The sequence below is a fragment of the Thermobia domestica genome, chromosome 5, assembly GCF_964235325.1.
Source record: "Thermobia domestica chromosome 5, izTheDome1.hap1.1, whole genome shotgun sequence".
Taxonomy (NCBI): Eukaryota; Metazoa; Arthropoda; class Insecta; order Zygentoma; family Lepismatidae; genus Thermobia; species Thermobia domestica.
Window position 1 is genome coordinate 270,543,045 of NC_137458.1, and position 16,633 is coordinate 270,559,677.

The 16,633-nt window shown below is 36.1% G+C and overlaps 1 protein-coding gene across 1 annotated transcript; it reads left to right on the forward strand.

The window, feature by feature from the left end:
- Positions 1 to 584: 584 nt before the first annotated feature.
- LOC145686622 (uncharacterized) lies at positions 585 to 14,973 on the forward strand. The gene is made up of 3 exons (XM_081760084.1): positions 585 to 736; positions 11,332 to 11,532; positions 13,908 to 14,973. The coding sequence occupies exons 1-3, from the start codon at positions 722 to 724 to the stop codon at positions 14,406 to 14,408; spliced, it is 717 nt and encodes a 238-aa protein (XP_081616210.1). The 5' UTR covers positions 585 to 721; the 3' UTR covers positions 14,409 to 14,973.
- The last annotated feature ends 1,660 nt before the right edge of the window (positions 14,974 to 16,633 follow it).

Below are 16,633 nucleotides of genomic sequence, written 5' to 3' on the forward strand. Positions count from 1 at the left end.
CTCGTTTTTTTCTTTCTTTAGCTGAAGTTAATAAATTTCAAGCAGAACAACTTTTTACGTTAAAAAAAAAAAAAGTCTAGCAAATCTATAAACGAAGTGACCCTTGTTGATGGAAATGGCATATTTACATCAAATGAATTCTTACACAACAGTACACAATATTTACGAACACCAGTTTGTACCTTTTTTTTCTTTACCGTATCAAGAATGGAATGCCCACACTAGTTTATTCATATGTGACATATGTGATTGTGTGCGTAAGAAGAGTGCTCCTCCCTTAAAGCCTATTCTACACTTGTCTGGAGAAAGTCTATCTTACAGAAATATATTGAAGAAGAAAAAAATATATATGATGTTTCTTCTTGGCAGTCAAATGCGTTCCCATACGCACACATACATATACACTTAAACACATATTCGCACATTTCAAGATAGCCAGAAGGATGGGAAATAAATCTCTTCCAAGGAGACTGAAAAACACTAGGACACACACACACACACACACACACGCAAATACTATAAACTATATACACACACACTATTTAGTTGTTTGAAAAGTGAACTTACATATGTCTATCTATTTCTAACGGCCTTGTTACTGGTTCATCCGGGGTGGAGTGGGTTTTGCCTGGTATATAAAGAAGAAACCGACCGATGATCTGTATCATTTGTTTGTAGGGCGGCAAATATCTAATAGCCACAAACACCTCTTCTTGGAACAATGGTTCGCTTTGTGGTAAGTCTTATTATTGCATTTTCAAGCTTTTCATATACGTACATACATATTTCCATTGTCCCCAATGACGGGCTCACTCGTAGGTAAATGGTTACTATGATTGTTTCTTCGCAAGTGGTCCCAGTTTCGATTCCCGTATACGTGCTTCAAACCCTACGTTTATTTGTAGATCCAGGTTTCTTATAGCTTCGGTATTGTTAAAAATTCCATAGTAAATTAATGTACACAGCATGAGATAATGAAGCATGGACCGCTCCAGCTGCTGTGTATCTGACATTTTGCGGTAGGGAACGGCGTATACTCCGAGTAATGATCTTGCATGATAGTTTGTTGCATCCATCAACTGCATCAGATTCAATCCCCAGTTGAGGTTAGAACCCTACATTTAGGGGTCTGATAATCGGCCCTTTCATAACCACGGTATTGCATAGGGATTCAAGACACAAAAGCTCAAAACCCCACATTCTCCGTACGTACTAGGTACCGGTATGTAGTTCTCCATATGATTCAAATCACATCTTTCAACATATCCAGATTTGTGATATTATAATACTTTTAGAAGTAAGCAAGAGTGAAGGAGCGCAATTTTTAAACGTGTTTGATGTAACTCAAGCTCAAAATTTTAACATTAGAACTCAAACTCATTACTTTAAAAGAATGTTAAAGCTCTACCATAGGCAACCAAGATGCGAAACTGCTTTTTGCATAGTGATATACCGGTTTCAGGTATTTCATAGAATCATCCTACAGATGACAGCATAAGGATATTAACTATATTTCTCAAAAATACAGTATAAGTTAGGATAAGAACCAACGAAATTTATTAAAATTTTTAAACACTCTGTCTTTTCGGCAATCGAATCCGAGATCCCGTGCACAGAAGGCGTACCATGAAGTCACAACTCATCTAATTAAGACGAAATCTTATGCATGATTCCAGCTTAAATTGAAAAGTAATTGCTCTGCTGAAATTTAAAATACTTGAGTCAAAATGAATCCACAACGGTTTGTTTTCAGAGGAAAACAGCTACAAATGTAGTTTGCTTTCAGAGAATGAAATTAACTTTTTTTTTTTTTTAATTTGCTGTCCCACAGTTCTCATTTAGGCTAAAGGAGACAGTGATGTTGATAATGAAGGAAAGTAGAGTGAAGAACGCGGGAAGAAACGGGAAAATCCCGAGAAAACCCACACATACAGTGTTTATTCACCCTGTAAAACCCCTTGGCTTGAGAGTAGGTCGAACTAGGGATTCCATTCACTAGGAATTGAGCGGTCTACCACTGAGCCACCGCGGCCCCGTCATTTTCCCTAACTTTTAAATGGTTACCTCTTTAACTCTCAACAAGTAAAGACATTGAAGCTTAATTAGGGTTGCTTGCGAAATAACCGATGAAGACTATCTCGTCTCGAAAATAGTGATGTCTTGTCTCGGAAAGTGCATATATGTTTTTATTCAAAGAGTTTTCTCTCATCTCATAAATGAAAACTTTCGGTCTAACATAACGCAATTATGTCCTTTAGGCTAAAGGAGACGGATAATTAAGGCAAGTGAATGATAATGGAAAAATTGTTGGAATGAAATTGTGGGAGGAAACGGGGTTACCCCGAGAAAACCCACGAACTATTTTCTCCACCACAAACCTGCTTGACCGGAGATTGAACCAGGGACCCACTGTACCAGACATAAGGGCTCTACCACTGAGCCACCGTGCCCCACTCTCATCTCGTGGGCAACTTTAGCCCTTGGCGTAGTAAAATCTTGGCTTCGATTACCAATGCTTGTTTATTTGGACTACATTATTTTCTACGATATTTACCCAGATTATTACTCGTATATCGGCACGATATAGGGAGTGAAATCGAAGTTTTTTTTCTGAATTAACTAAGGACAGGATACGCTGAATGTACCTTATTCGTATATAGAATTATCCAAAAGAATTATTTATATTTAGTGCTCCAAACCAAAAGATTAATTAATTGACTTATGTATCTTTGGTGCGTTTAATCCTGGCTTCTCTTATCGCTGCGGGTATGAAATAATCGATATTGGCTCAGAATTGTTAATCATTAAATAAGAATTGTGAAAATTGAATTAAGAGATAGCGAAGTCCGGTGGAGAAAGCCGGAAATAATTATATATAATAACAGAGAATGTCTCACTTCCTTGTACTTATTTATCTAACAAATTTGTAATTTAAACTTTCAGATATAGTACAAGAATTAATTATATGATGCCAGGTTTGGGCAAACTCGAATATCTCATAGAAACATCTCTTCCTCTTGCAATATGATTTGCTCTTGCCTAAATGAATTTCTAGATTCTATACAGTATACGTTCCTACGGTTAAAGTTCTCGCTTCGCATGCGGGAAGTCCTGGGTTCGAACCCGTTTACCGGCTATCCTGACAGATTTTCCCACGATTCCCCCCATCCCCCTCAGTTCCACGAGGTGTTGATAGAACATGAGATAGAACTCCTCCAACAGAAACATGTATAAGTTTCGAGACGTGATACCTCTTTCACGGCACACTTTGTAGGCGAGATACTCCTAAAGCTTGTTTCGCAGGCATTTCTAGTTCCACCACTAGGCGAATGCTGAAATCGTGCTTCATATTACTCTCTGATCGACTACCTTTTCCATTGTGTGTAGTTAGATAGTGTGATGTAATTGAGCGAATTATGGCGTTAGAATGTTGATCGTAAGGCAGATACCCATCGAGGGTACGAATCTTACTAAACAGAATGGATATAATGTTTAGGGGACTCCAGAAGTTTCAGTATTATGATTTGTTTACTTAGAATTGAGAATCCAAATGGATTAAGAAAAATATAAATCGAAAGATTTCCGGTTGAGACAAATGTTTTTAAGAAAATCATAAATCGAAAGATTTCCGGTTGAGACAAATGTTTTTAAGAAAAATGTAAATCGAAAGATTTCCGGTTGAGACAAATGTTTTTAAGAAAAATATAAATCGAAAAATTTCCGGTTGAGACAAATGTTTTTAAGAAAAATATAAATCGAAAGATTTCCGGCTGAGACAAATGTTTTTAAGAAAAATATAAATCGAAAGATTTCCGGTTGAGACAAATGTTTTTAAGAAAATCATAAATCGAAAGATTTCCGGTTGAGACAAATGTTTTTAAGAAAAATATAAATCGAAAAATTTCCGGTTGAGACAAATGTTTTTAAGAAAAATATAAATCGAAAAATTTCCGGTTGAGACAAATGTTTTTAAGAAAAATATAAATCGAAAGATTTCCGGTTGAGACAAATGTTTTTAAGAAAAATATAAATCGAAAAATTTCCGGTTGAGACAAATGTTTTAAGAAAAATATAAATCGAAAGATTTCCGGTTGAGACAAATGTTTTTAAGAAAATCATAAATCGAAAGATTTCCGGTTGAGACAAATGTTTTTAAGAAAAATATAAATCGAAAGATTTCCGGTTGAGACAAATGTTTTTAAGAAAAATATAAATCGAAAGATTTCCAGTTGAGACAAATGTTTTCAGAATGCACAATGCTTAATGTTTTGCAAGATGTTCTGGGTTTGGTTCCTAATGTGAGATTTTCTGTTTCTGTTAAGTCTATATTCACTCTGTTTCAATTTCCCTTATCAGATCATACTTATCAAAATGTTTACATTACAAATCATTGTCATAGAAACTCCTGCTTAACATAATCACATTCAAGGCAAATTGCAAAATGTAGCAAAAAATTATTTTTTATTTCTTACGAATTTATAAACAAAACTGTTGCTTTTGTGCGTTGATTAGGTTTTCTTCGTTTTCTGTATGCAGACTACATGATATCTAAACTCATGATGTCGACTTGACTTGTTATAGTTTAGCGCCCCTTTCACCAGCGAGGCTATATGAGACGTGGACCTACTGATTAACGTGGAATCCGAACCACATGAGCTCCTGCCGGGAATCTTACCCGGGTCTCCCTCGCCAAAGTCATGACGTCGAGTTTGCACTCTTGGGCAGTAGCGTCATTTGGGAAGAGCAGGAGAGGCATTTCCCCCAGTTTCAGGAACACATTTTTTACTAATCAACTCAAAACATGAAACTCTTATGACGGCATAGAGTCTTGCTCTCCTTCTCCCTCCCCGAAGGAACATCTGAAATGACGCTACTGCTCTTGGGTAATGAGTGTAGGGACGTAGGGTTGCCATGTTACCCGATTTTAGCGGGTACTACCCGATTTATTAATCCCCCGCTTAATTATCTCTTAATCACGAAAAACCACCTGCTTTTTGGATTGGAGAAAAATCTAAGACGACTTTCTTGATAAAGTGTTGTTATATTCAACGCAAACCGCTACATCTCTGTGTCAATCTCAATTGTGATTGAGTTAAATTTGGACTCAGGCTCAGGCTCAGGCTGTGTGTAATTTGTCCACAGAGATGTGTTGTGAGATTTGCTCTAATGTACAGTGGTTTTCTTTGTGTAGTTCATGTGTTTTTAGTGTAATGTACTGGAGGTTTTATACGAATGAATAACTATTCGTTTGTGGATATTGTGGCAAACATACTTGAATTATGACTTCATGACTTCATATAAATCATTTTGAGTTTCTTAGAGAGAAAACCGTATGAAGAATATCTACCGTATATCGCTTTAAGAAAAAAGCTTGCCTTACAGATATCCTTACAATCAGTGGCTTGGGGGCCACCCCGCAGACAACGTGGAATGGGGCCCCTTCTCTACGTCCTACATCACGATTTGGGGGCCCCGTGATGGCTTGAGCCCCCCGCAATGCGGGGTCTGCGATAGCCCTTATTTACGCCCCTGCTTACAATTACAGATGTTTTACTGTGATACTTATTTAATGCTTACTTTATAATTAGAGACTCACATTTGTTGAACTTAATAACATTAAAGGCAAAAACTAAATTAGTTTTACTGCAGTTCCGTTAGAAAAGTACATTGGAAGTGTCTCTTAATAAAGAAATCTCACACAAAAAAAAAGTCCTAAGGATCCCAGGTCAGTATTTGTAATACACAAGTTCACTTCAGTAGGTTTAGAGCCACCGCTTTTCAAATTTTAAAATATGGCAACCCTATAAGGACGTGAAAACTAAAAGCGCAAACTTCTTGGCCTTAGATGAAATATAAAGAACGTAACGCCTCAACGGAAAATTAATTAATTTTTTTTTAGTTTAACGTTGCATGGTATGATTTTTATCCGATTGACATAAAAACATTACTCAATCAAATGAATTGTTGCTTTCAAATAAGAAAATGATTCGTTCATAGGTGCCACAAGCGTGGTAAAACAATTTTTTTTTCTTCTATGCGCTTCAAATACGAGAATTTCATGAATGGAGATTTGGCAGTGATTTTGCCTTATATTTCAGTTTTATGAAAAGTTACAGGTCTTACCTTATTATACCAGTGACAAAATATTGTGAAACTAAAAATGCAAGAAACAAATAATTTGTTGTATCTTTAAACTGAAAATACAGTTTTGTAATGAGCAAATTGTGTACTGTACATACAGTGTCATAGCTTACTTTGTTAAGTATTGTTGGGTTAGTATACTAATAATTTAACGTTCTCCAATGTCGTGCAATGCTAGTGTGCGCTTCATGTAATTCTGGGATCGATCCATGATGGGAGAGTTTCAAAAGCATTATGGTAGTTCTTATTTTACCTTAAACTGTAGGTCCATGTTTAATACACCCTAGGCGATGAAGTAAAGAAGATAAAATAGTGTTTCCACTGTAAACATGTACCCGTGTACGAAGGCATGATGGCTCAGTGGTAAATCGCTCATTTCTGATACGAGAGGTATCAGGTTCGATCCAAGACTACACGAGTTTGCAGTGGTGAACATCTGTTTGTGGGTTTTCCGGGGTTCTCATTCTAACAATTGTTTCACCATCATTAGCTTTCATTAATTTTCCCCTGTCTTTTAGAATAAATGACACACACTAGGAAATAAACTAGATATTTAATTTCTTGTACCCATAGGAATAGCTTAGTTGTCGAGACTATTCATAACTTGACCAGATTTCCGTACCTTATAAATCCACTGACTAACTTCTTTAATTTTTATTGAATAGCTTCAAGGCTGCACATCATTGGGCCAAAATATATCGGCTTCTCTTGCTCTTCGTAACGAGGGTCGTAAACGTAAATAGCGAAGACAATGTGAATAGTACTATATACTCGACTCAGAAAGTAAACTACAATCTAAAATCGCCTCTAGTCTTCATTATATTGTATCAGTGGTGTATTTACGATTTTGTTTCGGGAGGGGCTTTGCTAACTTTCGGGGGGGGGGCTTTGCCTGAAAATGTGAAAATTCTGCAAGATATTTCATATACTTTACTATAGTAAGTAAGATTTCGGGGGGCTTAAGCCCGGAAGCCCCCCTCCGAAATACGCCACTGTATTGTATCAGATAACGATACCAGCCTTGATGATAAGAAAAACCTACAGAAAGTTTTCGGACTTTCCATCTAAGCGAAATTCTCACATTTATTTCAAATTAGAGAAATACTTTTATGTGTAAACTCATATAATTATCAAGATTTACAACCATTGGCCGTTTGGCTATATTCTTGATGAGAAACAAAAAGGGACTTCCATCACTCTTTGGAAATCTCTATATATTCTTAATCTTAGGCGATATGAAGTGAAATAAACGTGAATGTTCTTTGATTTTATGATTAAGATATATATTAAAGATTCAAAATCTTCTATGTAGAGTCGAAGTGTGGCCCTTTTAAGAGAGAAAAAGGAATTTTCAATTTTTTCTCTCTCCCTATCTTTTCCTTACTTTCTTTCATTTCTAAACAAGACAGTACGTGTGCAAATTAAAATTTTGTATCCAAACTATCAGCTAGGCACATCCACATTACTATCATATTGAAAACGGTCAAATTGCTTCGTTGATTCTTAATTTACATTTTGTTTTCGCATTGGAAAGAAGGGGCCAGAAATAAAAATATTTCGCAACTACAGCCATGTCTAAGTAAATAAACAATAATAATCTATATATTAAAAAGCTATAAGAATCTATAATAATACACAACAATAATCTATAATAAAATCTATATATTATGTTTGTGGTCAAGAAAAGTTTATAAGTTGGTATCCAATCCTTTTGGCAATGACATCTCGAAAACCACAAGTGCAAGAAACGTGCCGTTTTCACTGGTCGATTCGAAATTTTGTGTAGGTTTGCCAGTTCTCATTCAATTAAAAAAAAAAGTATTTATTTTTCTGTTCCACATTTTAGGTGTCGTTTTGACCCTATTAGTTTAATATTGCCATTAGGACGTTAAGGTTGATACCCTTGTGAACGGCAACCAGTAGAGGAGTTAAGTATAGCGGGTTGATGGACATTTCAGGCGCTTTGCTTTAATCTGAATGACAAAAGCTATTGCAAGCTGGCAATTTCGAAGGCTTGTGGACCTAAAACAGGCGTACTCGGATATGGAATTACAAGAAAAAAAATGCATTTGGTATGATCTATCACTTATCCAAGTTTGCCACAAACTCACCCCAACGTTCTATATACTAAAATATTATTTTATATGTTTGTCTATAGCAGTACACTCCCTTTGAGAGTCTTCCTGTACTTTACTTGTCAGTGTAGACTTCACAAATATAGTGAGAAGTGAGAAGAAGATTCACGCTCATAATAGAATTGTGTACTGTGTAAATAGCACAGGTTCAGCTAATAATAATAAAAAAGTTGCTCTGATTTCTGTTCCGACCTTCATTTGATCTTTCTCCGCAGTAGCGGATCCAATGGGAGGCTATAGCCCCATCCTTGACGTTCAGTTATACACTGGATAAAAAGGGCTTCAATCCTGCTTCACACTGGATAAAGCGGCAAACTATGTTTTAGCCCCTCCCTTGATCATATCCTGGATCCGCCACTGTTTCTCTGTGAAGGAATGTCAGACCCAACACATGGAACAAACATGTTAAACGAACTGTAAATACATGGGGGTCACGGTGGCTCACTGGTAGAATGCTTACCTTTGATGTGCAAAGGTCCCTGTTTCGATTCCATGCCATGTTCTGGTTTGTGGCGGACATCATCGTGTCCGCAGGTTTTCTCTAGGTTGTCTCGTTTCCTACCACATTTCCATTCTACCAATTATTTCATAATCATTCATTTTCATTAATCATCCGTTTTCTTTATCTTATAGGGCGTTACTGGGGGACGTAAAGCAAGAAATCTTTATTTCACTCATTTCATTTCGTTAAGGAAATTTAATGTGTGCTTATAACAAAGATTTGCTAAAATAAATGAAAAAGAGACATTTTTTCGGAGTCAGGAAGCTCATTAGGTTGGTCGAATTCTGCGAGAATTTCCCTGGTACAGGTCATTTTAACAAACCTTTATGCATAGTACCTGTTGCATTTGAGATTTTGGATTATAGAACAATTTTGCCTTTCTTTAAACTGGTGGCCCGACAATTGCGACCTCTGACAATTGTGATCAACAAGGGAGAACTCTAGCTTAATCTGAAAACTCTAGTAACAGCTGCCATCATCGGTAGGTCAAAATTATTGTTACGCTTTTTCCAAGCTTGAGACTGGCCTAACACTCGAAATCCCGTGCTAATGAGCAACTCTTTTGGCGTGTTTAACATTAATGTTCATCTTCACTTCATAACCCTTTTTTTTTTTTACATTTAGTTTTAGTACTGTTATTATATACAATATATGAACTAATATGAACGATTGTGAATGATAATATACCTTTATGTGAGGAATTTATATACATCAGCAGTTTCACGGCAGATTTTGCATTAATCCAACTTTTGAACATGAGCTCTCAGGCATTTGCTGAAATCACCAATAACCTCGTACTCCTAACTGATTCTCTAAATCCTCTCATCCATCTGTATCTTTTTTTTTTATTTCGATTCATTTCAATTAAAGATCCATTCTCATAAGCATTATGTTCGTGCTTTCTCAGGTGCACGGGGGGTCCACCAGATTCGAACCTCCTCTCCCGAAAACTTCCTAACTTAACATGCATTTGTACACATCCTTAATGAAACTATACTTATTTAACAGGGAAATGATTGATGTAACTTGAAAATTTAATCTTACACTTCATTTGTAGGTACTCTTTCACTTATAAAAACAATCTAGCCTAATCTTGTTTTTTGTTTTTTTTTGTTTTTTGTTTTTTGTTTTTTTTGTTTTTTTTTTTTTTTTTTGAAAATATAGGTACAAGTGTTTTACAATTACTTTATCATCTTTTGGGATACAGAATAATACCCGTTCAATACTACATAAATGTAATGACATAGTATTGGACAAACAAAAATTTCTGGGTGCGTCCCTGGTGTTTCCTGCTTCCGAGTCGGGGCGAGAAATCAAGTCGGTTGGGGCTGGAAATCAAGTCGGGTAGGGTTTACCGAGCAATGCATTTATTTTATTATCTCATCCTTGTACCACATACTAGTCCTATGTTCCCGCTGGTAGCAAGTCCATAAATCCACAGAAGTATCTTCGTTTCCCCAGCTCTTGATGTACAAATAAAACCCAAGAATTATTTTAACTTTTCGTTACCACGATCTCCCCGTGGGTAATAGCCAACCCTCATCCTAGTGTTTCATCTTAGAGATACACTCGTTTCATCCTTCTTGAAGTCAGCATGAATGAAATTGCTTATTTAAGCAGCTCTTAAGTGCATTAAAAACTGTTTGATGATTTTACAGGCCAGCCACTGACGCATTCATCAAGATCCATATGTTCGGTTTAGGAAACAAAGCACACAGCTAACTAATAATGTGCTGTGGAATATTCTACTTAGTTATACCTTAGCTTATTCGAATAATATACCTTTATGTAAGTAATTTTCTCGATCAATAGACTGCGGGCAGTGTTTGGTATCAATAATCCTAAATTTGATATAAATTTATAACATGATTAACAATATTGGTCGTAAGTTTCAAAATTTACGTTTTTTTTTAAATGACCCTCAAAAGAAAGTGATCACAATTTTCACCTGACGCCTTTGTCAGATATTCTTTAAAAATGAAATGAGATTTCTCATTTAACACTCCACGATTATGCACCGGGACTAAAGAAAGACGGTTGATGAAAGTGAATGAAAGAATGGAATGAATAAATAGGGAGGAAAACGGAGAATTCCGAAAAAAAAAAACACGCACAAGGTGGTTGTCCACCACAAAGTTCATTTTGCGGGAACCGAACCAGAGAGTCCACGCACTAGGCGTGAGCGCTCTACCACCGAGCGGCTGCCTCGACATATACTTTAAACTTTACATCCCATATTGCTCCTTCTCCCTCCTCCCATGTTTTCTGTTGGCTACAAGACAGTTTCTAACAGGCCTGTAGCCAGCCCAAAACTTTAGGGGGAGCCCGGCTGAAGTTAGAGGGGGCCCGATGCAACCATATTATAGTTCATTTGCCAGTCTACCGTGAAAATTTTAGGGCGCCAGCCAAAATTTAAGGGGGGCGGTTCCCCTAGACCCCCTGCATACGGGCCTGATTTCTAATATCAACATTTCCTTGTAATGTTTAGTAATATATCATTTACCGTGATTCTTATCTATGATATGCATCTTATCATTATGTTTTTCCTTCCAGACAAGCCTCCTTTTCTTGGTCTGCCTTCAAGTTATCCAGTCTCAGGTCATTGTGAGCCGAGGACCTGGTTACGGCTACCCATTGCGAGCTATTGCTCAAATACCTCATCCTGTGACCACCGTAGCTCAACCAATCGCTGCTGTCGCCCGTAGTCCTGTTGTTCCTGTCCAGGTGGCTGCAAGACCCGCTGAAGATGTTGATGTGAGTAAGACTAAAGGCTAGTTTCCATCGTTACAGCAATATTCTTAAGTTCATTGTCTTTCTTTTTTTTTTCTTCATACATTTTGTATTAAATTATTAAGAGAAAATAGGATGTACAGATGGAGCTTTATGCTTTCCACTATTGAAATGCTTTATTAAAAAGTTATGGTTTATTCCACCATACAGTAATGTCAATTTCTTCTTCTTTTTGTAAAGGTAGCTGTACAAAAACAAAAGACAGGAAAGTCTAAAATTTGGAGGGCAAACAATCGTAGAAAATAGTAAGAACTACAAAAAAGATGGATTACTCTTTCCATAACTAGTTCTTATAACCTTAAAACAGTGCAAGTATATATTTTACAGATAAATAAGTATGGATGAATGCCATGTCATTTATTTAATCTAACATTACTTTGTAATAAAACCCTTTCTTAATCTTCGTGATCAATTTTTACGAGATATTTTTGCACAAGTAATATTTAGTGAAACAACTGCTTTAATCACTATATTCACTAGCTTCCCACGTAGCACATGTTCACGGGACTTTTTTTAAAAATGTCCCCTGGTCCATCACCTATTCTGAGATATGCAGTCTTGCAGTAGAAACTGTAAGGAAATGTTAATGGGATTTCTCTTGGGTTTGAATACGAAGTGCCTGTCATTGGAAAAATGTTGATATTCAAAAGTCTTTGTGTGATAATTACGCAAAGCGCCCAAAAGCCACCTACAGAAATTCCAGAAAAAATTCCATTCACGGGACGTAAGCCCACTTTTGAATTTCCACAGTATTTTTCATTGGTAAAACGAGATGTCCCGTAAACATCCTATATTCGAAACGCGTACTTTGGACGTCCAATTCCTACTGAACTGACTGATATAAACCTTAGTGGTGGTGTCAATCACACTTTTAGCGGTAAACTGAGTCTTATATAGTCTCGGGGCTGCAAAGTAGGGACATATGTAGGAATTTATTTCGGGGAGGGGTGTCCAAATTCAATAGGAGGTTAAACTATTATTAAAATTTGTAAAAATTGTCCCTAACGCTAGACTAAATTTACAGAAACATTGGAATTTCAAGGATTTCGGACCCTCAGTAATTTCCCTCTGTCTAGATCTACATCCTTGCTAGTAAGGAACATTAGAACTCAATTAAATCAAATCAAACTTCGGCTATGAATAACATAAGAAATCATCATATTATCTTGTCGTTGTTTCTACGGTTTAAGACGGTATTGCCTTGTTACATTTTTCTAACGTTTAGTATTTGTAAAATAGTAATAATAATAATAATAAAGTAGCAATGCTACTCTCCTTTCTCTGACGATAAACGCAGTCAGTGCGTTTGAAACGTAAGTGAAAATGAAACAAATAAAACGGTTTGGGTATCGAAACATTAGTTTATTTAGTTATGTTTATTAAATAAATTCTTCATCAAGTACTCTAATACGGTTTCTTTGGACATTGTAAGTCGACCATAGACAAACAATCTGATTTTCAGAACAATACCTGAATCTATCCTTTTTACTGATATTTCTTAAACGTGATGGTTCAATTAAATACTAGTATATTCTGTATCGATGCCTATAATTGTAGTTAAAATTTTTAAAAGGGAATTTTCTATAAATATCTGTTATAGATGTATAGCATTAAAGGATGATTCCTTTGTTTCAGATAGTTCATTAGCTTTGTTTCGGATAGTTCATTAGAAAACAAATAAAGGCAAAGAATACTTTCCATCCAGTGGAGGATCCAGGGGCGGCGATCGGGGCAATCCCCCCTCAGATGAGGAAACTTTTTTTAAATTGTATATATAAATAAAACCCATCCCAGAGTTTGGAGCTCTTAAAAGTAGCTCTAAGTAGCAGTATTACAACCCACCGCCCTCCCAGAAGTCCGTCCTGGATCCGCTCCTGTTTCCACCCTCGTGACTTTTGGATTGCCATACATGTCTTCGGCATTGTACAATCTAGTTGCTGAAGAGGTTCGTCAAACTCTCTATCAACAAGGATCATGTTACTTTAAGGCGATTCTACCTCTTTGCTGAGTTGCATTTCCCCTATCTAATAGCATTAGATTTTTTTCACAGTTTCTCAATAAGCAATGAACGAATCGTTACAAAAATTTTCATGAAACTAGGTCGAGAACAAACGATTAGACACATAGAGTTATAATTTTACTACAAACCTTTAATTAAGTTACTAGTTCCCCCTTTTTCTTACACGTGAAGATTTGCAACAGCACATTGACAACTCTTTGTTCTCTTTCTTTCTCTTTCATAGCGGTGAAATGGTACAAAAGCTTGGTTTACACCGTAAGAAAAATCTGTTTTTCGGAATTACATTTTCTGAAAGTTTTATTTATTCTTTTCCTCACAGGCCTATCCTCAGTACCAGTTTGAATACAACGTAAATGACCCTGTAACTGGTGACGTTAAGGCTCAAACTGAGACTAGAGATGGCAACAATGTTCAGGGACAGTACAGCCTTCTGGAAGCTGACGGCACCACTAGAACAGTCACCTACACTGCTGATGAGGTGAACGGCTTCAACGCCATTGTTGAGAAGAGTGGCACTCCAGTTGCCCCACCACCACAGCCTGCACCAGTCACCGCCGTTGCACCTGCACCAATCAGAATTGCAGCACCAGCACCAGCAATCCGTGTTGCACCTGCACCAGTTAGAGTCGCCGTTGCACCAAGACCTGTGGCTATTCCCGCTCCACAACCTATTGCAATTGCCGCTCCACAACCGGTTGCAATTGCACAACCAGCACCAGCTCGTTTTGCAATTGCAGCACCCGCTGCTGCTCCTGGCTATGTTGTTTCTAGGTCACCTTACTACAACTATGGCTATGCTCCATATCCCTACCTTCACTAATTCAAAATCTATGACTAGACTGGAAATTTTGTAAATGACTGAGAAATGGAATGCGATGTCATCAGCATGCGTACTAAACAATGATGCTAACTTTGACAAAAAATAACGAATCAAAAGAAAGAGTTACCTCTTTCCCCATATGTTTCTTATCAATCACAAACGTTCAAATTATTCTTTTCAGTTACAAGTTCCTACACTATGGGGATTTTTTGTCTATAAGTTGGCTACATTGTATAGAAAAAATGTAACAGCATTCTCGTCCTATCATCTTAGCATTCTAAACATACGACTCATTACGCATATTCACTATATTTACTTTTGAATATATAGAACAACTTATTTCTCTCTATATATCTTTCGCTTTTATAACATGTCATGCAAGTATCATTTTCTAGGCATCGTAAGCTTCATCTGTGTGTTTCTTCATTTCATCACATCATATGTTAATATCCACTTCATCATTTATTTCCAAACATATGTATGGAAAGGTATTTCTCGTTGAGGAAAAAACACTTGTAAAAAATCTCATAATTACAGGAGCGCAACAATAAAATTTTGAAACTTATATTTGAATTTGAATTTTTATTCCTATTCAAGTTTAAAAACCTATATATTATATTGGTAATACAAATTAATGTTTTAAAAAATAAATCTAATTTGGGTCTATTCTATTACTATATCATTTACTGGATTCGCTTATTACATGGTATTTGAAAAATCTCATAATCTACCTATAACTCGCTGGCTAGAAACAAGACGTAATTCTCTAAAGGCTGCGTAATTAAAAACTCGTTACAACTCTATTTTTAGTACGTAACATGTATAAAGTACCGTCCTTCGGTGTTAAAATTCACTTTACATGGTATCGGAGTTTTCAGGTGTAATTCAGTCAGTGTTTAACATTATATACACACTTGAAAAATGGTCATTTTGTACCATGTGTGTCGCTAAATGACCTGTTTGTTCTATACGTGGAAAGTTGCAAATAATCATGTCATCCCAGATATGTCGTTTTCTTTCCCCCTTCATAAAAGATGATGTTGACTCTAAAAAATTTTATTAAATGTCATTTGCTTACACATGACATATAGTAGTATTCCATTTTGTATGTATGTATGTATATGAAGTGGCCATGTTCTCACTATAGAATGAGCTTGATCCAGTAGATATTTGCAATTCCAATTAGGTGAATAAAATTAAAATAATTATATCTACATATTATTTCTAGATATCAGAATTTTGATTTTTTAACAGTCGGTTTATGGCTACATTAGGTAATTCATAGTTTAAGCAATCATAATGTTTATCGTCGTAGATACAAAATATATATCTTACTATACCAATCACTTATTGAAGTCTCTCTTCTCCACCTTCACGTAATCTTAAGGAAATAATTTTCTGTAGATTGCATAAGTATGGACCAATCTTCCTCCTATCATAAAAGTTTCAGTTTTACTTGCAAATCCTTCTAGACTTGAATCTCGTATTTACCCGATTACAACATTATCCTGAATATAAGATGATTCCCCTATTTTGAAGAGGCTTCTTGGGAATTTTATTTTTAATGGCTAATTACTGTTTTCCATTATTGAACTAACAATCTGTACTTAGGACTACCAACTGTTCCGGTTTGGGCGGGATTAACCAGCAATTCTACATCTTGCCTCGGAGTTCTACCAGGATGGTTGAAAGTCCGAACTTCAATCTTCCGTCTCCTTAATAAATGAACGTACATTAGGTTGATCACAAAATAAATAAATAAATAAATAAATAAAGTGCAAGTTTTCAGCAATCGCAATCGCAAATCTCAGGAAAAATACAAATTTAAAAATTCAGCTGTAGTTGCCGACGATTGATCTTCCCGGCAGCAGGTGGTTGTAAGAAACAAAACCGGTTGGTGTTCCTATCCTGTCTGTGTACATGGATTTTTTTTTTAATTTCTTTGTTCCGAAAATCCTTTTAAAACATGGCATTCTAAAATAAAAGACTTGATTTGATACTTTTAGCTTGACCAGAATTTTGTTACTTTTTCTGTCCCAGTAAATAAATCTGATTTTATTCTCTCTCTTTTTTTTCTTTCTTGTTACTACAACATGCCATGTTTAAATGTTATTCCTTGTATTGTATATTTGTAATGATGATAAGCAGTGGTGTATTTAGGGGGGAGCTTCCGGGCTTAAGCTCCCCCACGAAATCTTACTTACTATAGTAAAGTTATGAAATAT

What these genes read in the sequence shown, in the direction of transcription:
- LOC145686622 (XM_081760084.1), top strand. An exon ending in GACCCGCTGAAGATGTTGAT is followed by an intron (nt 11,533 to 13,907) that starts GTGAGTAAGACT and finishes TTTTCCTCACAG; the next exon opens with GCCTATCCTCAGTACCAGTT.